General features: G+C 41.9%; 1 protein-coding gene across 9 annotated transcripts in view; it reads right to left on the bottom strand.

Annotated features, from left to right (window-relative positions):
• The window catches only part of KDM6A (lysine demethylase 6A), a 97,372-nt gene that overhangs the window by 33,896 nt on the left and 38,732 nt on the right, over positions 1-24,744 (bottom strand). For 4 of the 9 annotated variants that reach the window (XM_069945485.1, XM_069945486.1, XM_069945487.1 and 1 more), the window contains exons 5-15: positions 20,693-20,751; positions 19,793-19,913; positions 9,900-9,954; positions 5,956-5,990; positions 4,914-5,007; positions 3,899-4,025; positions 3,686-3,784; positions 2,258-2,477; positions 1,605-1,739; positions 1,028-1,183; positions 628-720 (exon numbers count right to left, since the gene is read on the bottom strand). In XM_069945485.1, coding sequence (XP_069801586.1) covers positions 628-720; positions 1,028-1,183; positions 1,605-1,739; positions 2,258-2,477; positions 3,686-3,784; positions 3,899-4,025; positions 4,914-5,007; positions 5,956-5,990; positions 9,900-9,954; positions 19,793-19,913; positions 20,693-20,751 — 1,194 coding nt within the window. The remainder of the gene's footprint in view (positions 1-627; positions 721-1,027; positions 1,184-1,604; positions 1,740-2,257; positions 2,478-3,685; positions 3,785-3,898; positions 4,026-4,913; positions 5,008-5,955; positions 5,991-9,899; positions 9,955-19,792; positions 19,914-20,692; positions 20,752-24,744) is intronic. The other 5 variants (XM_069945492.1, XM_069945493.1, XM_069945494.1 and 2 more) reach the window with 2 other exon arrangements.

Genomic DNA, 24,744 nt, shown 5'->3' with positions numbered 1-24,744 from the left:
GTGCTATAGATTTAGAATAGAGCGGTAGGGTGCATGATTGACAACCACACCATTCAAACAGAGGGAGAGGAGCCCAGGATTTCTCATTCTGGTGATCAATTCGGGCCCCTGTGGTTGGACTCCTGCTGACCTAACATATCATGTATATGATATATCACGTATCCTAAACAGAGAGAAACGCTTCCGCCTGTAGTAGTCTAATAATAATAATGATATGTAAAGTAGGATTTTTAGTAAGTTGTCCCACCCTTAGAAGCCTCTTCTGAGCAAACTGAGATGGAAATTAGAAAGACCCTATTAACCCTATCCTTCTCATACTGCATGAAAGAAGCTGTCCTCCCTAACAAGCAGGTATGAACAGAGGACCATAAAAATTAAAAGGATTGCCTAATGCAAAAAGTCTTAAAAGGAAAATGCTGTTAAATAATAAGGACCAAATTGATCAAAGTGTAAAAAAAAAAATAGAAAGTGATGTAAACTTTCTGTAGCAACCAATCACAGCTTCTCTTTCATTTTACCAAAGCTGAGCTGAGATTGGTTGCTGTTAGCACCAGTTTCTATTTTACACCCTTTGGGATATAGATTTTATACAACACACTTAAATAATGTGGAGAAGGATTTTAATACCTGTAACTTCTGTGGGGGCAAAGACCAGGAATGTAGTTGTTGAGCTGGGGTATGTGACGCTACATGGCCACCACTCCAAGTTTCAGAAGAATTCTATACAGGAAGGAAAACAAGACAAAAAAAAATACATTAAGCAAAACACATTGTAAAAAAAGAAAACACATGAAAAATCTGCACAAACACTACGAATGCCTTAAAAAAAAAAAAAAACTACTTGGGAAACAAGGAAAAACAATTGGGCCTGCCAATCACTCCCTACTGAACCAGTGGGTCAAATGTAGGACTATGTAGAAGCATGGAAAAACTTTAAGGCAAACATCCTCTATGTTGTATGTGAATGCAATGGTGTGAGGAAAAAACACAGCATGAGCCACATACATTGTTTTGCCATGTGAAATACCTTTGCAGGACTAGAAGTTCTTTTCCTCTTGGCAGGACTTGACAGTTCATCTACCTGGCTAGAAGGAATCATATGTAGTGGCAAGGACTGCTGTGAAATTGGTGTCTGACTGAGGCCTAGTACAGATTCAGCATTCTGATGATGAGGTTTACAGGCCTAAGAATTATAAGAGAAAATATAGTTCTGTACAGTATGCTTTCTGTTTTCCCACTGGGAATCTGGGTTTATTTCTTTACCTTTAAACAACCAGAAGAAAACACAAAAAATATGTGGCTCCACACACAGGATGCTGTTTCTGATTAGTGAAGACCAGCACTGACAAAAATGACAAGATGTGATAAAAAAACAAAAATCTAAATGTAACGGGTGTAATGGGTTCAAAGATGATCCACAAAGGTTTTTGGTTGGTACCCAAAATAGAGGTGGCTAATCTGGCTAAACTAACCTGTCTGTTTGCCTTTGCCTAAGTAAACATGTACACAAACCAGTTTATACGCTCAAGTAAAAGAAACTTGCTAAAAGTAGCAAAAGTAACTTTTCAAGCTGGGCTTTTGCAGGAAACAACCCAACTTCTCACCTGCTGTGCTGAGTTCATGGCACCCTGCCTGGAGGTAAGCTCTGCGGGGATTGGTAGGCTCCATGCCTCCTCAATACTAGGAAGCAATTTAGTTTTACTCTGTAGACTACCTTGTGGAAGGTTACACAACTGAGCCTAGGAAAAATTATGTAAAAAGGAAATTTAACACAGGCCTAATTTATCACGAGCATGTCCACTACATCTTCCTAACAAGTGCCGAGCGCTCCCAGACAGTAAACTTTAGTTTTTTGACTTTGCACAAGTTATAAATAAAATCGGGTAACCAGGACATAACCTTTGTGAGAATAAATTAAAATAGGTGGAAAGTTAACTCAGGTGAATTGAGAATGCAACACAAGACAGGAAAACCGGCCTTGTGGGGTCCAAGTCTATGGAAATTTAATATACACAGAACCAAAACAATGCACATTAAATATACAATAAAAGGATGGATGAAGTAACTTCTGGAAGATTTTATTCCACACTTTGATAGTGCAAGCCATGGAACAGAGTATGCAATGAAATCTTAAGATGAAGGCATGGCACATAACTGAGGAAATTACACTTTGATTTACAGTCTTGTGGTGTATGGACATGCTTCATGGTCTCAAAAAAAGGCAACAGCTATGGGGTGGGGGTAATAAAAAGTATACCTGTAAATACTTAATCCGTGCTGCAAGCGCAGAGGTATTACTACAATTTTTGCTCCGTGTGGCATTTAGGTAGCATTTGATGGCATCCTGAGGCTGGTTGCATGATTCATACAATGTGCCTAGGTCCATCCAAGCCGCAGCATGGCCATGATCCAACTGGACAGCACAAATATAGGCCTGCAGTGCATCCATAGGCTGGTTCTGCTGCTGATATAGCACACTGGAAGACAAGGTAGTCATTAACTTTATGAATCAGTCGTTACAAGACAAAAAAGGATCAGGCATTTGTTCTGTACAGAAAAATGGTTAGGAGGATTACCATTAGTATAGCTATTCAAAATACTTAGGGTGCTACATTAAAGTGTCACTGGTTTTTTTTTGGCAGAAATCAATAGTCCAGGCGATTTTAAGAAACTTTGTTACTGGGTTTATTAGGCAAATCTGCCATTAGCTGCATTCAAAAAGACTTTCCCCAGGCCCCCCCCCTCCCTCCTCTCATTCACTGCTAATTATCAGGAAATCCCGACTCTTTTACATCAGTCAGGCCCTGTGTAACCTATGGAGAGGGGAGAGGGAGATTAATCGCCAGCAGAGAACAAAGGATTACACAGTGGGAGCTGTGCGAAAGCTGGTATTTAGAGGCCTGAAAGGTCATGCTGACTTCAGAGGAGATAGCCCAATGACGTAGCTGTAAATTAACTCTTTGTTGTCCTGTTTTGATGCCTCATCTCCCTCCACCCCTCCCCTCTCCATAGAGAACCATGAAGGCAGGGGGAGAGCTTGAAACTGCTTTTCATGATAAATATGCATAAAAATGCAAGTTTCTTAAAATCGCCTGTGCTATTGATTTCTGCAAAAAAAAATTAAGAGTGACAATTTAATGCCATTTAGAATCTATCATAGAATATTTTAAATTGTTTAATGAAACTTTTTTGAATTCATAGGAAAAAGTATATGAAAGGGAAACAAATCTTTGAACTGCTCCCATTCAATTGAATGACAAAGCTCAGAGCATCTGGCTTTTCATTTGGGGCCCGAGACAGGCCGGAGGGCAGAACGCAGCTTGCAGTCATCAAAAGAAAGATGTGCTAATAAATCCAATTGCAAAGTTTCTTAAAATCACCTCTCTGCTTACAAGCTGCAAAACGGCAATGGAAGCTTCACTCCCACGCTGTGTAACTGCATTACCTACCCATATAACTGCTAGTGAGAGTAAATAAATAAAAAGAAAAAATGGCAAAGTTCCCGATTGGCAGTGACATATATCAGAAAATAAGTCTCCCAGGACTGCATCCAGCTTTTCCTGGGACCCGGAGGGGAGTTCATAGGCAAACCACTGACAAGCACTTTCCTTATACTGTACTGTAGAGATTTGTGATAAATAAGCCCAAATTAAAGCTGGTAGTAAGAGATGTAAGTCTAGCATACCCTATTGAACACCATGTGTCCGCACTCGCCTCCGACTTGTCGATAGATTGCCTGTAGGATATAAAGGCATCCTGAACCTTGCCAATACTGGAGTAGCACCTTTAAAGGAAAAACAGATTTTAAAAAGAGTGGCCATCAATTTATTATTATGTTACCTGAAAGGTTTTTGTGCCATTACAGAGCAATAATCAACAAGGATATAAACAGATTTACCTTCCAAGGAAATACCAGGACTGACCAGAGTTGGGATCTGCCTCTAATGATCTCTGCAGATACTGAATGGCATAGCTGGCCTTTGTGGCTTTATCTCCCAACTGATCGACAGTGTGATGCATCCATCCTGGTAAAATAGAATTTATAAAAAAAAAAATAAAAGGAGGGAAAAAATAAATCAAAATACAACCAGCCGTTACAATATAGTTATTACTATAAAGTATGCAAATAGCTTCACTGTGGTCTTGTGACACAAACCTCCCAGGTCTCCCTGCTGTGATATTTTGAAGGGTATTCCCAATATCCCATCACAACTTAGGGTCCATTTACACAGAAAGATTATCTGACAGACTATCTGCCAAAGATTTGAAGCCAAAGCCAGAAATGGATTTGAAAAGAGGAAGAATCTCAGGCTTTCCTTTATGACCTGATCTCTGTTTATAGTCTGTTTCAGGTTTTGGCTTCAAATCTTTGGCAGATAATCTGTCAGATAATCTCTCTGTGTAAATTGACCCTTACAGTTCAACTTGAGGGACAAGTCAAGTGAAATATTGTTACCCTGATATGCCCACTATTTCCCTCCCATTGTTACCAGCTCTTTAGATGAGGGTTAACAGCCACCACTCTGCTCTAAAAGCAATGGTCTGGCTGGTGTATATAAAGTATACATACATTATACAATATATATATATATATATATATATATATATATATATATATATATATATATATATATATATATATATATATATACACACACACACACTCTAAAGGAGAAATATTAATGCTTTTACCTAAAATCAGTGTACAAAGAAAGTCACAAATTTTTGCATGCAACCCATGAAACCACTACCAAACATATTAGGGTTGTCGGTCAATGTATGTCTGGTAACCAATGGAAAAGCGGCTTGGGAGCATTCACACCATGTCATTTTCTGTCAGTGTGTAGTAATAGTCTGCGTTGTGCACACTTAGAAAGCTTTCCGTAACAGATAAGACAGAAGATACTCCTTACCTAACTGCTGTAAAACAGTCGCTTTTACTTGAATAGGAAGGTTTTCAGTCTGCAGAAGTTGCTCATATGCTTCTTTTGCAGAGTGGTACTTTCTCTGTTAATGGAAACAAAAGTTAAGTTGTCACAAAGAAAGTAATTTATTACAACTGCAAACACAGATTTAGGTGTCCCCCACCCAGACTAACAACACAGCTGAAACAAAACTAAGACATATGTCCTACAGTAGCAGCACAGAGCTACAGGGCCGGCGTGCCAGTGCCATTATGCACAGGGAATGCACATACATGTCTCCTTCATCCTCACTTTAACTTTATGGGCTCATCAGTACAGATTTATGTGAAGCAGACAATGCACATAAAAGCTGATCACAAGACACATCTCCTTGCCAGTGCAGAGCGTGAGAGAAAGGGATGCATAATAGAGCTGAAAATGCACAAAAGCAAGTAACATATAAGGCTTTGGAGGAAAATGTTGTGGCTGTGTCAGGGTTATGTCACGTTTGCCATCTTCTGAAATTACAGTCACATGACAGCTTTTTTACTGTGGCTTTGGAAACTGCAGTGTGTAAACATAGCCTAAGCAAGAAAGGGAGATGGAAAAGTGGAGCAGTTGCTCAGCCAACCAGTTTCTAGGTCACTTTTCAGAAAGCTGCTGGCACCCGAAAGCCAGAAATTTTATGTTGCCATGAGCACCAGCTCTACTCTTTCTTTCTACTAGTAATAATAAATCCTGGACTACATAGCTTATCAGTATACGCTCATATTTCTGGGGGGGGGGGGGGGGGAGGGAGATAAAAGCATTTTTCTACATTCAGGAAGCACACTGGATATATGAAAGGTACCATGTGTCTCCTTGACCTAACAGCTATCTAACAGCGTCAGCAGTTTGGACATGAATTGTAGCTGACAGATTCCCTTTAACTTCTCAGAAAACCAACAAAAAGAATAAGACGTCCAAAGTCACACACATTAAAGCAATGCTACAAAGCAGGGAGACATCTGATTGTTATGGGTGGAAACGTTAATATAAATTAAAGTCTTACCTGTGTTTCGTACAAGTGAGCAATGTGAAACTGAACTGTTTAAAAGGCAAAAAACAAGCAAACATTAGAAGGGATGCTATAATAGAGTGTGATACAGTAAGAATATTTTTTTTGTCATGGTGTGTCTATACAGAGTGACTTATGTTACAAATGATGGCATACCCATCTAAGGCCTATTTTAGGAAAAGAATCGAAGATGAGATTCGTTTGATCCAGTCTCCCCTTCTATTATTTCTGTATGTCTACCCCAAGCATATATGATTTGCACTCTGAGATTAAACATCAATCGTGCTTGAAGACTAACTGTCCCTGCACTTTCTAAAAAAGTCATTGTTTTAAGGTGATTTAGTGTTCTCACCGTGGTTATCAAGCATATGAACCCCCCTTCGTGCTGTACAGCTACTTCTTATTAAAGGGGTTGTCCGGCGATAAAAAATTATTCACAGAATAACACACATTACAAAGTTATACAACTTTGTAATGTATGTTATGTCTGTGAATGGCCCCCTTCCTGTGTCCCACCACCCACGCTAGACCCGGAAGTGTGGTGCATTATACTCACCGCATCTCGTGTCGTCCACGGTCTCCGATCGTCAGCAGTGACGTCTTCTTCGGGAGGTCGGCGGATCTTCCCGAGTGCCGGCCACCCTCTGCAGCGTCATCCGAAGCTCAGCCGCGATTGGCTGAGCATAACTGTGCTCAGCCAATCGCGGCTGAGCGGCTGATGACGCGGCCACGTCATCAGCTGCTCAGCCGCGATTGGCTGAGCACAGTTATGCTCAGCCAATCGCGGCTGAGCTTCGGATGACGCTGCAGAGGGCGGCCGGCACTCGGGAAGATCCGCTGGCCTCCCGAAGAAGACGTCACTGCTGAGGATCGGAGACCGTGGTCGGCACGTGACAGGTAATATATAGCGCACCACACTTCCGGGTACACGGGTGGGGGTGGTGGGACACGGGGAAGGGGGCCATTCACATACATAACATACATTACAAAGTTGTATAACTTTGTAATGTGTGTTATTCTGTGAATAATTTTTTATCGCCGGACAACCCTTTTAATTTCAGGGGATGTTTGCCAGCAGTACACGTGCAGGGACTTTCCCTTACTTGCCCCATCTCAGCCAGTCATTGACTGTGCAGGCAGGTACTGCTCAGACATCTATAGCAGGGAATGGGGAATCAAAAGATGCTCAAACAGGAGCTGCAAGGGACCAGGATATGTATCAGTGTTTTTTTGCTTATTCATTCTCTATAGCAGCCCTAGCATAATATATTATACTCCTTTGATGGGTTGTCAAGTCTTTGAAAATTAATGGCCATCATTATTAGATTGATGGGGATCCAGATGTCAGAATCACAAAGAAACAGCTGGATGGGGATGTGATACTTGTGCATTTTAACCCCTTAAGGGTTTTTTTTCCTCCTTGTGCTTAAAAGGCCATAGCACATGCACTTTTTCACCTATAAACCCACATGAGCCCTTATTATTTGCACCACTAATTGTACTTTGCAAAGACAGGCTGAATTTTTTCCTAAAGTACACTGCGAAACCAGGAAAAAAAAAAAGTGTGGTGAAATTTAAAAAAAAAAAAAAAAAAAAGCATTTTGTTTATTCGGGGGGTATTTGTTTTTACGCAGTTCACCCTGGGGTAAAACTGCCCTGGGGGGTCGGGGGGGCGCGCGTGCGGTCGGTGCTGGGGGGGGGGGGGGGTGCTGGGCGGGCGATCGGTGCTGCGGGGGGTGATCGGGCGGGCGGGGCTGCTGGCTGGCGTGTTTATCTGCCATTAAAAGTATAGGGCCGGGATCTGCAGCGATTCTCGCTGCAAATATGCAGCAAGGGGACTAGCTGCAGACCCGCCAAGTGGGTTTGTAGCCTAAAATTGCTCCATTCCCAGGCTTATAACGCTTTTATCTTTTGGTCTATGGGGCTGTGTCAGTTTTTGTGCCATGATGTTTACTTTCTATCGGTACCTTGATTGCGCATATGCGATTTTTTGATCGATTTTTATTACAATTTTTCTCGATTTGATGCAACCAAAAATGTGCAATTTTGCACTTTGGGATTTTTTTGCGCTTACACCATTTACCGTGCGAGATCAGGAATGTGATTAATTAATAGTTCGGGCGATTACACACGCGGCAATAACAAACATGTTTGTTTATTTATTTTTATTTATAACATGGGAAAAGGGGGGTGATTCAAACTTTTATTAGGGGAGGGGGCTTTTTAGTAACACTTTTTTTTTTTCTTTCACCCTCATACTAGAAGCCCCCCTGCGGTTAGGGTTATTCCCCCTGGGGGACTTCTAGTATAAGCACTCTGATCTCTCATTGAGATCTATGCTGTAAAGTTATACAGCATAGATCAATGAGGTAGGCACCTCTAATAGCCACGGTCCCGGGCTACATGCCGTCCCGGCGGTTCAGAGCGGGGTCGCCGCGCGGCCCCACTCTGAACTCCCTTAACAGCCGAAGGGTGTAAATATACACTCGCGTTCCTTAAGGGGTTAATGAAACAATGCTGTAGTGCCTCTCATGGCCACTATTAGTAGTACAGAGATGCAAGATGGATGCCACCCCTAGGGCTGCCAGAAAAACATGGACATAGCCTTTTGACTGTATCCATGTTTTGTGGACTCCTTAGGACAGCATCCAATTTGCATCTCTGTACTACTAGTGGCGATGAGAGGCACTACAGTATTGTTCCATTAAAATGCACAAGCATCACATCCCCATCCAGCTCATAGTTTGTGATTCTGAGATCTGCAAATGAATTATAAAGTAAAAAACAAAATAACCCTTGATGTTACAGATAGAAGCCATATTAGGCTGGGTTCACACTGTTTTTGTGGTCTGTTTAACCAATGCATTTTCACTTGTTTTAATGTACAGAAAAAAACGTGGTCAACCACATCTGTGTATGCTAAAAAATTTTTTTCAAAACTGATCCATTTCGATCTTTGTTTATAATGTAAGTAAATGGAAAACGGATCCTAATGGACAGCATTCGATGTTTATACCACTCGTTTTTTGCATCTTTTTTTTCCCCTTATAAAACGGATATGTTAAATGGACAGCAAAAATAGTGTTAGGCTATGTTCATACAACCTTTTTTGAGCTCCATTTAAAATGACGTCCATTATTTTGAGTCTAAAATAACGGACTTCATTTAGCAGCTTGGCCTCCCCCTGTTGGTACATTATACTAATTTGGGGTTACTAATTGTCCTTTGGGTGTGTCTTAATTGAAGAGTCCATCGAATTTAAGAGTAAAAACTGAGAAAGAACAGTGGAAAAAGAAAAACTGTGTGACCAACTAATAAAAAACGTCCGCTGTTTGCAAAAGACCTCCGAAAATAATTTATTATTGTTTATTATTTTGTCGTCCACGGTGAAAACGTCCGTTAACCAATGCATTGTGTGCCTTGGACGTCGGTCTTCCCATTGACTTCGATGCATTGCCATTGCTGTCAGTTAAATCGCTGCCAAAACGGACGTTATTTTAAATATCAAAATCTGCCGCCTTTTCTCTATTTTTGACGTTGTGTGCACATAGCCTTAGGCTGGGTTCGTGTTTGTTTTATGAAAGAGAAAAAACATGCAAAAACAGATACAACTGTGTGCATTCCACTTGGATCAGTTTTTCCATCGACTTCCATTAGAAAAAAAAAAAAAAAAAAAGAATCAAAATGGATGCCTTTTCCTTTGGCGCACACAAAAATAATGTTGACCACATTTTAGTCTACATTTAAAGTAACCATTTAAAAACGGATCCGTTAAACCAGGGATGGGGAACCTTCAGCCCTCCAGCTGTCGCAAAACTACAATTCCCATCATGCCTGGACAGCCGAAGACTGCAAAAACAGTAAATCTAGCCTAAAAGACAGATCAAATAAGGTCAGAAAAAAAAAACAAAAAAAAAAAACACGGAAACCGTACTTACTTTCAGCTTTGGACAAAGTGCAGGGATTACAGTCAATCAAAGCCAACTGAAAATGCTGTGAAAGGAGGGAAAAAAAACAACATTACACATCTATATAAAGTGGAACAGTTTCCTCAAGTGTAAATGACACTTAGTAATGCTGCACCGTCCACCTGACAGAGTGATACTGTACCGTGGGTGAGGATGAGAGACAATGCAATCATTACAAGCACTGAGGAAGCCTCTCTGATATCTACCCGCTGGAAAACCACAAGGCGTTTGCAATATTGATGATTTTATCAATGTAGATAGCAGCGTAAGATTCAGGAAGGGAAAGCCTGTACCCCTGGTGCTTACACACTTGACAGCAGCCGGGTCCGTCACTAGAGGAACATTTATTTTATGACTGATCGCCACAATTTACAAGCAGAGTAAGTGCACACCTGTAAAAATCCATTCACCCTTCGTGTATTCGCGCCTAGGAGTAGACGGGGCTGTTACCATGGGGATGTTACTTGGGGAATTTAGAAAGGACTAAATATGAAGTAAATAATAGAGATAATACAGCTGCAAAATGCAAATGAGACCTCCACACCGAGCAACACACAACCTAGTGACAATTACAACCGGGACACGGACACGGGGAGAAGCCGGTCATCCTGCGCTCTCACATTATTCTATTTCTAAACAAGTGACCTAAATAGACATCCGGCATGGTTAACACACAGCAAATAAAAGATCCATCTGCATTTGTAATAAACTAATAATCTGCACATAGATATCCTTCATACCGATAGCCAGCTAAAAGAGAGCAGAAACAGCATTAACATACAAAAAGACAAAAGCAGCAGTCCTCTCTCTCGGGTCCATTCCCCGGCATATGCTCAATAATATCTTTACGCTACAGAGAAAATAAAGCGATAGCTAGGTGTAATGAGACAAAACGGCAACACAATGAAATAGAGAGAACAAGGAAGACACTCACCAATGGCGAAAAATAAGAGAAAGCCAGGCTAATCTGAGAGCGGTTCTGTAGGCAGCAGCGGCAGCGAGAAAACATCTGCACCTCATACAAATATTGCGGTACTGAAGCTGGCTACTGCTGTGTGAAATGGTTATTATGCAGGAGAGGCCACTGCAGTTCAGAGACGACACACAATACCTCAAGGCAGACAGCAGTCTATAGAAATTCTAATTCACTGTAAGAGGATTTACCTAGAAAGCGCTGCCCTGAATCTTAAAGAGCAATAGTCTTGAGAAATTAGATATATTTCTATTACACAAAGGGGCCGTGGTTATCAGCCCTATCCATACTACCAGCAGATTTTTACTTTCTGCTATATTTATTTTTCCTTTAATTCCTATATTTGGCACTTTACCAGGCATTTAAACTGGGACATGAAATGTTACCATAACTAAACAGTATTTCTTGTGTATTCGGAAACCTCCTGCAAAATACATCTATAGAATAGGTCATCTCTGTATTTCTATATTTTGTCACATCTCCACAATATTGACACATAACCGTCTTACATCATGATAAAAACATTACATTGTTGTATGTGGAACAAGTAACCATTGGCTTAGCGACCTTTGACACGGGGCTGTGCAAGAAAGCGATTGAGTGCCGGTCAGCCATTTGCAGTGCCTTTTACACAGGAAAACAAAATGAGTGGCCGGGCTGCACGAACGATCCTTGTATTGTTCGTGCAGCCACAGAAACTGACAGCACAGATGTGTCTATATCCCAAGCAGTGCTGTGTGATCCAGCATCCCGCTCTCTGGAGATCAAGCAGTGCACGAGGTATTGCACTGCTGGAAACAGACAGCACAGATATATGAATGATGAACAAAATCTCTTTACACAAAACCACTATAAGGCTATGTTCACACACTATTGAAATGACGACCGTTATTTGTCATTAAATGACGTCCTTCCAACAAAAATGGCCGTCATTTTAACATAGCCTAGGGGCAGGACCTTTAGGGAAATACTCTACTGCTACCATCTTAACCCTATAGCTGTTTTCTAAATAACCTGGATGAATTACACCACACTATTCTAGTACAAGAAACTTTAGCGATACCATGTGTTATGTTTTTTTGCCATAAGTTTTCTGTCACAAGATCTTGAAGCCCCTGGGTTGGTAACACTGTGAATGGTCATATCACATTATGTTCTTCTCACTAACATGTTGAGGAGATGCCTTGCAATTGGTTACCACCAGATTGGTACAATACTTTAATACTGGGAACTGTCCCCATTTCTGTCCAGCCTTTACCTACACAGCAAGCACCAGTGACCGGTTACACGGCTGCACGGTGCTTGTGACTGACAGAACGGTCAGAATGTGGGAAGCCGGTTACATGAATCCTGACAGTTTCCTGGACAACACATCTTAAGTAGCTTGCAGGCGGCGCTGTCACATCAATAGCTATGTGTATAATTCATACCATGTGGTGTGGATATCACACTTATATATCATTCTATCCAGAAACTGCATCACATAATGCCAACATAAGGGTAAGGACTGGTCACTATAACATCATTTTATTCATGTTTTATCCATTTATGCCATTACATTATAATCATTTAACATATTTTTTAACACTATGTTTATTGCGTGTCCGTGCCCGATATTTGTGATGTAACAGAAGCAGCGACCTGTATCCAGGGACAAGCATAGACATAGCTCATGTCCCTTCTGCGTGCCTTCTAGCCATCTCCGCTACAGACTATGGTATGACATCACCGCTGTCAGAGGTTTCCATGGTAACCGTCTAGAGGCAGAAGAAGCAAATGTGCCCGCGCTCTAGAACATAGCACTTAATATGGGGGGGGGGGGGGGGGGGAGTTAGATATTTTTCCTGTTTTTTCCCGCGTCACAGGACAGGGCAGGAGGTCACAGGGTAATGGACCAAAAGACATGAATTATCCAGCTACTGGCATGGAGTCCTGGCATGAAAGGGGATGCTTTTTTCTTGTCCATAAAGACCCTTTCCAGTGTTTTATAATCCGTCATCATAAAGCGAACCACCTATAATGGTTCCCATCCAAAATTCAGCTATAACACGCAGATGGAGACAGTAGTATGACACGATTATAAAACTGGATCCATCATACTGGACGTGTTAGTCTTCAGCCACCCTGTCCACAAATGGACTAATAGTTCTGTCCGGGTGCAGAGGACGCAATGAATGACTCTGCCTCCCCTAGGTGAGAGGTGGTCACTGGTAGAGACTAGAGATGAGCGAACCGGGTTTGAGTCCATCTGAACCCGAACGTTCGGCATTTGATTAGCTGCGGCTGCTGAACTTGGATAAAGCTCTAAGGTTGTCTGGAAAACATGGATATAGCCAATGACTATATCCATGTTTCCCACATAGCCTTAGGGATTTATCCAACTTCAGCAGCCCCAGCTAATCAAATGCCGAAAGTTCGGGTTCGGATGGACTCGAGCATGCTCCAGGTTCGCTCATCTCTAGTAGAGACACATGTAAGTCACCACTGACAGTCAACACCAAGGATTTCTGTGCGAGCAGGATTCATTTAAAGTGTCACTGTCGTGAATTTTTTTTTGCAGAAATCAATAGTCCAGGCAATTTTAAGAAACTTTGTAATTGGGTTTATTATCCGAAAAATGCATTTTTATCATGAAAAAGCAGTTTGAAGCTCTCCCCCCTGTCTTCATTGTTCTCCTATGGAGAGAGCTAAAGAAAAGACCAAAACAGGACAACAAAGAGTTAATCTACAAATCCCTCACGGGATATCTCCTGTGACAGTCACCAGTGACCTGTCTGAGCTCGGATTACAGCTGTCACCCAGCTCCATGCCTGTAATCCTCTGTTATCTGCTTTCTGCTGCCGGCTAACTCCCTCCTTCCTCCTCCCCCCTCCCCTCTCCCTAGAACAGACAGGGTACGTCTCCTGCAACAAGTCACAATTTTTAGATTTTTCAGAGTGGATGAAAAAGAGGAAGGAGGGGGGGACCTGGGAAAAGGCTTTTTACATGCAGATAATGGCAGATTTGGCTAATAAACCCAATTACAAAGTTTCTTAAAATCGGCTGGACTATTGATTTCTGCAAAAAAAAAAAAAAAAAATACGACAGTGACTCTTTAAAGGGGCTGCAATGTTATATTCATCCACAAGAAGGGGAGTAGAGAAGAGCCCAGTGACTACAGGCCAGTTAGCCTGACATCTGATTTGCAGTACCTCTTGTGGTTTAAAAGTTACCAAGCTCTGTGTTCAGCACCAGAGACAGCACAATGAATATGGCAAATAGCTGTGCATCACAGGGAACATTCCTGTGTGTTGATAATATTTGAACCACAAAATATTGAGCAACTCTCATTGCGGCAATGGATTTCTGAGACAATACTGGGTTTCTTTGATATGCTACACAACCCATTGGAAAAACTTGCCCGTGACCCAATATCATGTCTCTCAAGATGGTGGCCATGTTCTGGACATAGCCTATAAGATGGGCCCCTCACCCATTACTTGCTGGGGTAATCAGATATGTAATTTTCCCTTTGGTATCTGATATAAACGCTGTCCTGAGATCCTTAGATTCACCCTGTATATTTCGCACTATATTTGCTGTTCCTGCTAGTGACATTTTTCTCCCTTAGGGTACAAACACACACACCGTATACGCCGCTTATTTACTGCTGCGATACGCAGCAAATACGCAGCAGATTAGATCTAAGTAACTGAACACAACATCAAATCTGCACCATCAAATCTGCTGCAGATCTGCTGCGTATACGTTGTGTGGGTTTGTACCCTTACACAGCCTTATATCTATACCAGTAATCTGAAGCAATAACACCTATTTAGTCTATTTTATGACGATGAATAAAAAGTGACGGTTTCATTTAGCCCTATTTATGCACGGTATATTTCTGTTCAGTTTGCAGCCGTACAATCTGTGACAAGTGAGAAAACAGGTCCAACGCTTGTGAGATATTAAAGCGTGTCTTCCATAGTGGGGACTCTGAAACGTTTCCATGCAGCTGACACCAGACCATTAGAATGTTTCCCCTGCATCCCGAACATCTGCGAGTTCTGTGTGCAAGCTCTAGTCTAACAGGGCTTGTGCACAGAACTTGATAGAGTATAGGATGTTACACTTCTGGTGTCGGACGTTGTGGGGATACGTTTAAAGCGAATTGAGCTGGAGGGCGGCTCACGTATTCCTCAGCCTTTGACATGAGCTGTGGTGATCTCACAGATAGTTCACCTTTATGAGGAGGAGACAGGAATGAACTAAAGTCATGATGTAAAAGGGGTACTCCAAAGATAAGACAAATTTGTATAACTTAATCTCAAGTCTTTCAGGACTTGCAAGCTGCTTTATTGTTTCCAGTCTGATATAGTGCTCTCTGCTGCCACCTCTGTCCATGTCAGGAACCGTCCAGAGCAGGAGTGTTCCTTACCTGAATTAATAAAGCATTCTACAGCAGAAGTTGTGGTGAGTGACCGCTCCTATTTTCTACATTTAACTATGTTGGATTGACTTTTCAGTGTTGAGCAACTTCAATAGCCTGTCATATTGCAGCACCCAGGATTAGCGTACCCCCATCCGACTCGTTCACTTAGTTGTATAACTAGTAGTGCCAGCTACTTGACTCTCCTCCTGTTTTCTATGTGGATTTGCTACTGCTCTGAACAGTTCCTGACATGGACAGAGGTGGCAGCACTGGAAAGAATACACCACTTCCAGCAGGGCATGTAGCAGTAGATAAGTACTGGAATTTACAAATCTGTATAACTTTCTGATACTGGTTGATTTATATTAAAAAAAATAATCATCATCATCTGGTGTACCTCTTTAAAATAAGGGCTGAATGATAATCAAAAATTTGATGACTTCACCACTTGAGCCATTCACAGTTCTGACTTTCATAAGAATGGTGAATTTGATTTGATGTGAGAGGGATAACTTTACTGCCAGAACTGTAGGGGGCAGGATGGGACATTGCGGCTGCTGCTCTAGATGATGGGGAGATGATGGGAAGAACGTCTCCCATGTCACCACCACTGCTGGGCTAAGAGATCACGGCAGAAACTTAGCTGACAAACACAGCTTGGTATCCTGCCAAACCTGCTGAAGTTGGCTCACATCCTGGCAGTGTAACCCCTTCACGTCACTCATCTGTCTTACATCAGCAAATGTGACGGGATGTATGAAGCAGGCTCAGGAGGTAAGCCCCATGTTAAGCTAAGCTCGGGCCATACTCACTGACAGGGTGTGGGCTACTTTCTGCAGCAGACACCCACCACTGATGCTAGTCATTTAACCATCTAGTTATACGTCAAAGTGGCGCCACTTATTGTTTGTGGTATAGGGATCAAATTGGCAACCCAAAGTGGTCTTAGGGTCTTCATTGCTGCGGTGAGTGATCTCCTTATACAGTCTAAGGCTCTACCAGCAGATCACAGAAAAATCTATTCCATGCATTGGAGAAGCAAAGGAGTGAATGCGTGAGGCCATTTAGCCCGCTGTGTAAGCAAGTGCCCATCTGCTAAATCTGTGCTTGCTTGTGCCCTTATCCAACCCATTGACTAAGAAAAGAAAATAAGTTATAGGGGTGAGACCAGAGCAATTCTAAGTATTAAAAGGGACACAATGCACAGAATGCTTAGAATGAAGGAAAATAGAACTGAAAGGAGTAGTAGATGCTTGAAACTAACGTCCAGCAGATGTGGTAGATGGACAGAGGTGGTGGTGGTGGTGGGGGGCTTTTCTGCCAACATCTTCTACGTGTCTAATGGAGATTTATCTGACAGATTTTGGAAGCAAAAACCAGCACTGGATTTGAAAAGAAGAGAAATCTCTGTTTTCTTTATGACCTGCTCCCTGTTTATAGTCTGTTCCTGGCTTTGGCTTCCAAAATCTGATAGATCTCTGTGTAAACGCACCATAAGTCTAATAGATTATGGGTATCAAACTCAGGGCCCTCCAGCTGTTGCAAAACTACAATTTCCATCATGCCTTGACAGCCAAAGCTTTAGCTAAACTATGTAGTATTTTTAACGAAAACCAGGGACAGAAAAATTATAATAAAAATATATGCACTTTTCTGTGTTTTCTGTGTCGACCCACTTCTGGTTATAGTAAACTCTTTAGGGTACGTTCACACTTACCAGATCCACAGCGTATTTTCTGCTGCGGATCCACAGCAGATTTCATTTAAATAACTGAACACAGCATCAAATCTGCTGCAGATCCTGTAGGTGTGAACGCACCCTGAAAGGGGTAGTGCGGCGGTAAACAATTATTCACAGAATAACACACATTACAAAGTTATACAACTTTGTAATGTATGTTATGTCTGTGAATGGCCCCCTTCCCCGTGTCCCACCACCCTCACCCGTGTACCCAGAAGTGTGGTGCGCTATACATACCTGTCACGTGCCGACTCGTCTCCGATCTTCAGTCAGCGATGTCATCTTCGGACGGCCGGGCCGAATCCCTCCGAGCCTCCTGAGTGCCGGCCGCCCTCTTCAGCGTCATCAGATGCTCAGCCGCGATTGGCTGAACACAGTTATGTTCAGCCAATCGCGGCTGAGCAGCCGATGACGCGGCAGAGGGCAGCCGGCACTCAGGACGGACGGAGGGATTCGGCCGAAGACGACATCGTTGACGAGTCGGCACGTGACAGGTATGTATAGCGCACCACACTTCCGGGTACACGGGGAAGGGGGCCATTCACAGACATAACATACATTACAAAGTTGTATAACTTTGTAATGTGTGTTATTCTGTGAATAATTGTTTACCGCCGCACTACCCCTTTAAGGGCCCATGACATACCGGTAAGCCTCTCCCAGGTGATACTAGCAGCCAGGGACCGCAGCACGGCCCGATCATACTAAAAGTAGATTAGGTGGACCAAAGGGTCTTTTTCTGTCGACAATCTCTGATATTTCTATGATCATCTTGCCGGCTAATTAACCATTTAAATAGCCATCCCTGGTGGTCTAGTGGCCAGATCGGCTTCCCAAGATATGATCGTGGGAAGCCGATCAGTCATACATAATAGGCCTGGCCTCAGCGACATAATACCCGAACTATTAAATGATCACATTCCTGATTTTGCGTGGTAAATGGCGAAAGCGCAAGAAACCACCAAAGTGCAATATTGCTAATTTTTGCTAACATCATTTTTGCTAACATCACATCCAGAAAAACTGATCAAAAAGTTGCATATATTTAGTAAAAGATGCTTTTATACACACAAAAAAGCTGACCAAGAAATCCTTCAATTATCTTCCTTCAGTAGTATAAAGTGTATCTGTACACTGCAGATCAGCGACATTGCTACCAGGATGTACTCCAACCAGAGCAAAGTGATGAAAAGGTCAATAAAACCTAGCACCTGACATGCATACAGGTGGCTTATATAACAATTCCAAAATGTTTAGCACAGATCAACTACTTCATAGTAACAAGTAAATTTATTGTAACCCCTGTATGACCACCATAAAAAGATGCCTTTTGACTTGAGTGGTCTTAAAGCAGCACTATCAGGACGTTCTGCCCAATGAACCTGCTGATATGCCGCAGATGTTCTTTACCTTATAAGTGCAGGGCAGTTAATGATTCTCCTCTTCTCCTCCAAATTATCTTCATATACGCTAGTTGCCCCTATGCTAATTAGGGGCTAAAGCGCATTTGGGGCGTCACCCTAAGCCCGAAGCACCAGTTCGGACCTCCCTCTCCTGTGCGCTCACTATGCATATATGAATAGGCATAGTGTGTGGCCCAGAGCAACCCCCTCCCGTGCTGCCTAGCCTGCCCCCTCGGCAGCACAGGAGGGAGTGGACTGGGCAGGCCTTGCTGGTGCTCCGGGCCATGGGGCAACGCCCCAAATGCTCTTAAGGGGCAATTAGTGAATATGAAGATAATGCAAAGGGAGGAGAAGAATGGTTAACAGCCCTGCACTGATAAGGTAAAGAACGCCTGCAGCATATCAGCAGGTTCTCCCTAATGAACGTGCGGCTTTAAAGAACCTTTATTTCTGCATATATGACTATACCAGTACTGGTGTGCCATGATAGATGCAGCAGCAGCTCAGATGTATTTTGACAGCTCATTACTTTGGCATCCAAGTGGTTTTAGGGCGTAGGATTTCCTCTGCCATTCCATCAGACACTCCATCAACCCCATTTCTATATATCTGTACATTGTTATCTGTGCAAATCATACACCAGCCAAAAGTCTGCCCTGGAATACATCAAAGGACAGCTGGGATTCACACAGAATACAAAAAGCATTCTTTGCTCACATTCATCAGTGCACAAGTGTGACTGTCAAACACTACTATCCATAGTACGAGAGAAGAAACACAGTGAATTAGTGAGACAGCAAAATTCAATTTACTGCGGAAGGTCATTGACTGACACGTAACCACATCTGTGACTTAAAGTAACGAAAACCAAGTGCCATAAACAATGGTCACAAGTGTTTCACTTCAGAATTGGATCCATAAAAAAAAAAAAACACACACAACAGGTTTCACTTTGTTCATGTCATGGACCATGAGGTCTACCAGGTTGCTTGCCACTAATATCCTAATTACTTGCTTTTCAAATTCATTTAATCCATTCTGACCATTCTAGGGCTGTGTTTACACACCGTCTAAAAGGAGGTCATTTTTGTTTTCTTTTGGGACGGACGTTATTTTAAAACAGCCATAATAAAATATTGGCTATTTGCCATTGACTTCCGTAAAATAAAAACGCCCATCATTTTGACGTTGTGTGAAAACATCCTTTCAGTGCACTTTATAACCACCAGTATATAAATACATAGATGAAATGGCCAATATGACCGATCTCTAAACATATGAAGCCTCAGCTGATAACACCGCTACAAAATAACTCCACAATATAAACGTGATTACCTTTAAACTTGACTCATAGTCCGTATTCACTTTGAACATAAGTCCAAGTCGTAAATGGATTTCCTTGGCACGGCAAAAGCCGGGATCGACGTAAAGCACTTCCTGAAATGCTCTAATTGCCCTAAAAGAACAGAGTGAAAAACTGAGAAAGAGAGTACCTAGTAAACTCTGACTACAGCAATCACAGAGATGTAAGAACATTACACAAGGGGGTGCCAATAATGGCCACTGACAATGCAAATAGTTTCTAATAGGTTCAAATAATCAACCAAAATCTGAATAGCTACAGTGTAAATTTAAAGAGTGACTTCATTCACATATATATATATATATATATATATATATATATATATATATATATATATCACAAGGGTGCTTCTTTATGTTACAAAGGAATTCTAGAGTCAGAACAGCTTCGGTATCACCACCACACAGGGCTGGAGGAACTGGACTACACCCTGAGGTTCTATCAGACGAACATCCCTATTAGGCTGCAGCACATATAGGTCCAGATTATGTTCATTATCCATCATGACAGCAAAATCACAAAAGTCAAGATGCTGACATATGGTAATGCTCACACAGAGAAAAGGCTGCAGATTTTCTGTTTATATCTGGTGGCATTACAGTAGATGCAAATGGGATGACATGTTAGAAAAGCTAATCCGCACGCTGAAGAAAAAAAAGCGTTCGCCTGGACCCTGACCTGTGGTGTGGAATTGAGATTTATTGAATGGATTTGCATGAGAAATTCCACTTAGTGTATCTACATATTGTCACTTAGATCACATTGCCAAGCTCAGAAAGTTATTGTATTTGATCTTTTTCCTACGTTAAGGCATTAATGCTGCCGCCGAGTCAAATTATACAGTTATTAAACCTTAAGGATAGAAAACTTACCAGTGAAATGCATTGTAATGGAAGTAGACCAATCCAAGGCCATAAAGAAAGGCAGCATTCTAAAAAACAAGAGGATGTATTGTAAGTGTAAATGCATTTTACTAGTCACAAAACAAATCACTACACCCCCAATTCCTATTTCTCACCACTTAAAGGGACTTTACAGGCAAAATATACTGATGAGTTATCCACAGAATATAAACCCATAAAGACAGTTCTTGTACACGGCATAAAATCACTACCACAAAGAGGAGATGAGAAGAAAATAAAGCTATCTAACAGCATCGACTGAATACTGAAAATGAGGTAAAGCGTGGCCTGTATTATCAGAAATATGAAATATAGGTCACTTCCATTTTTTGCTACAGGCCATGCTTTGCCTGTTTCAATATAACAATAATGCTCCTTTTACTTTATTTCCCTGTGACGGTCTCCATTCCACAGCTACTGCTCCGTTGCAGCACACTGATCGGGACGATCAGATGCCAGGAGCCCCCGAAGCAAGCCGGAGCTTGGAGCAGGTACAGTATGCTCCGGCTTGTAAGCAAGTATAGCTGTTATATAGCAGCCCTCAGGAGACTGGTCCTGGATACAGTAAGTATAGCTGTTATATAGCTGCCTTAAGGAGACTGGACCTGGATACAGTAAGTATAGCTGTTATATAGCAGCCTTCAGGAGACTGTACCTGGATACAGTAAGTATAGCTGTTATATAGCTGCCTTCAGGAGACTGTACCTGGATACATAAGTATAGCTGTTATATAGCTGCCTTTAGGAGACTGGCCCTGGATACAGTAAGTATAGCTGTTAGATAGCTGCCTTCAGGAGACTGGACCTGGATATAGTAAGTATAGCTGGTATAAAGCTGCCTTCAGGAGACTGGACCTGGATATAGTAAGTATAGCTGGTATAAAGCTGCCTTAAGACGACTGGACCTGGATACAGTGAGTATAGCTGTTATATAGCTGCCTTCAGGAGACTGGACCTGGATATAGTAAGTATAGCTGGTATAAAGCTGCCTTCAGAAGACTGGACCTGGATACAGTGAGTATAGCTGTTATATAGCTGCCTTCAGGAGACTGGACCTGGATACAGTGAGTATAGCTGTTATATAGCTGCCCTCAGGAGACTGGACCTGGATACTAGTAGACCGGTGGCAAGGAAATTCCAGCACATCAGATGTCCACAATTAATTTGTTATTGAAGCATAGTAAAACAATAAAATTTGACAGAAGGTTTTATTCTTTCTCTATGCTTCAATAAAGAATTTATGGACATTGAAGTGCTGATATTTCCTTGCCACTGGTCTACTTGGTGAGGCTCACACCTGAAGGAGGAGAGATTAGTTGCAGGTGTGGGGAGCTGATTTGCTCTTGTTCTTTCTAGATACAAGTATAGCGTATAGCTTTGTTTAATAGCATGACAACTAAAATAAACACAATGTAAAAAGAAGACTTGCTTTATATGACATCTACTATTGATCACATTTTAAAAGTTATAATATCAGTGACATTTGTCTCACAGAGACGCACATAGAATGTTCCAATACACATAGCATTATCTATGGGATGCGGAAAGTCATATAGATAGATGAACAGCAAGACTGGAAACAGCAAGACACCTTTTCGGCTCTGATAGACTCCCAGCTCACACATTCCCATAGCTTGAAAGGACTCAGCGGGAAAACAAGTTCTTTTCAGGAGAACTATGGATAAGCAAGCACATTTATATCTCAGCCAAAGGAACCTCACATCTGGCTGCTATGGTAAAATAATGAAGCAGCAAAAGTGACCAAATGCAAACGCTGTTTTATGAAACACAGCGCTGACAAAATGTGGAGATTTCAGCAAAAGAATCACAGAACAGATGGCAATTACTGTAACCTGTGTTATGTCATTCATCACATCTGCACTAATTTTCACAACCTAGGTCATAAAACTGCATACAGGTGTGACAACACACGAAACACTCATCCTAACTCTTAACCACTTAGCAGCCAAGAAAATATTAATTTGTGCAGTTAGGGCCCTACAACACCAAAAGATGTCTGACAGATTATCTTACAGATTTTTTCAGCCAAAGCCAGGAATGGATTTGAAAAGAGGAGAAATCTCAGTCTTATCTTTACGACCTGTTCTCTGTTTATAGTCTGTTCCTGGGTTTGGCAAAAAAAAATCTGTCAGACAATCTGTCAGACGTCTTTTGGTGTAATAGAGCCTTTAGGCCGGGTTCACACTGCGTTTAACGTATCAGTTTTTAAAAGGTTACTTTTAACATACACAAAAATGTGGTCAGCCACGTTTTTGTGTCCGCAAAAATAAGAAAAGGCCACATCCGTTTTGATTTTTTTAAAATTGTAAAAATTACAATTGTTTTTGCATGTTTTTTAATAAAACATACATTAAATGGAGTGAGAACCGAGCCTTACATTTTTTTCCCTTCAATCTACAAAGCCATATAAGTTCTTGTTTTTTTGCAGGACCAACTGTACTTAGTAATGACATTTAACTGTAAATATACTGCTAAAGCTTACAAAACTAGTTGTGAAATTGGTGAAACAGAAAAACAGCAATTTCCCAGATTGGTGGGGCTTGTGCAGACTTTGAATTGTCCTTTTCTGATGACTCTTTAGATTTTACAATTTTAACAAAAATACTAGCATTTCTTATTTCTTGGCCTGTCTCTCTCTCTCTATAAATATATATACACAAACGCATTTATTACATTGTATGTTATTTTGCTTTTCAAAACATTCCCTTTTGTAACACTTTTTGTCCTCCTAGGACACATTAAAGAGGACCTGTCACACCCCCCCCCCCCCCGTGCCGGGGTGATTGGCTCCCGACCCCCTTATACTGACCTCATCTCGCAGAGTCCGGCTCCCGGAGCCGGTCCTGGGACGGAGATATCTTGGTCAGAAGCCGGCACACGCGCTGTGGAGATAGGTGCGGAGATAGGAGCCGGACTCTCTCTGCAGCACGCGCACAGCTCCATTCATTCTCTATGGACCCGGACCTATCTCCACAGCGCGTGTGCCGGCTTCTGACCAGGATATCTCCGTCCCGGGACCGGGACTCTGCGAGATGAGGTCAGTATAAGGGGATCTAGATGGGGGTCGGGAGCCTGTCACCCCGGAACAGGGGGTGACAGGTCTCCTTTAATAAGCAAGTTTTTAGATTGCTTTACCGGTGATGGGGAATCTGCCACCCTCCAACTGCTGCAAGACTACAATACCCATAATGCCTGGGTAGCCAAACCTTTGGATGTCTGTGCATGCTGGGAACCGTAGGTTTTTAACCGCCTCTGGTTGCTCTGATAACCAATAGGCAGCCTGCAAATGCATCATAAGAGTTCCATGACGATAACATACAGCATTTGTCATTTAGCCCTCTAAATGCCGCAATCATGATTGATTGTGGCATATAAGGGATTAAACTAGACGACCAATCACGGCAGTGGCAGATAAGTGTCAGGTGTAATATACAGCCGCTACCTGACGCATATTGACTGGACTTGGCTCTTTAGTGTCCGGTGACTGCCTAGCTTCTATACAAACACAGTTACTATGGTTAAAGGGAATCTGTTCCATTGAAAATACTGTCCAATCTGCTGGCATCTTGTTATAGAACAGGAGGAGCTGAGAAGATTGATATATAGTTTTGTGGGAAAAGTTTCAGGATAACTGGTTATTGACCCATGTAAATCTCTGCTCATTCTGGGCTAAGTAGTCATGTGGGCGGTCATATCAGAGACTGCCAGCTCTGTTTGTGTACAGGTAGTCAACCAATGGCATGGGCCACTTACTTATCTATTATACATATTGTGGGTTAAGAAGTCAATTGGGTGGTTCTACTCAGTGATTGACAGTTCTTTCTAGCTGCATACAAAGAGCTGTTAATCTCTGAATAGGGCCACCCACGTGACTACTTAACCCAGAATGAGCAGAGACTTACGTGGGTAAATGTCAAGTTATCCTGGAACTTTTCCTAAAAAAACTATATATTAATCTGCCCAGCTCCTCCTGCTTGATAAGAAGATGCCTTCAAGTCGGAT

The sequence above is a fragment of the Dendropsophus ebraccatus genome, chromosome 11, assembly GCF_027789765.1.
Source record: "Dendropsophus ebraccatus isolate aDenEbr1 chromosome 11, aDenEbr1.pat, whole genome shotgun sequence".
NCBI lineage: Eukaryota > Metazoa > Chordata > Amphibia > Anura > Hylidae > Dendropsophus > Dendropsophus ebraccatus.
The sequence above is the reverse complement of the archived record's forward strand: the minus strand, read 5'-3'. Positions and strand labels throughout refer to the sequence as shown.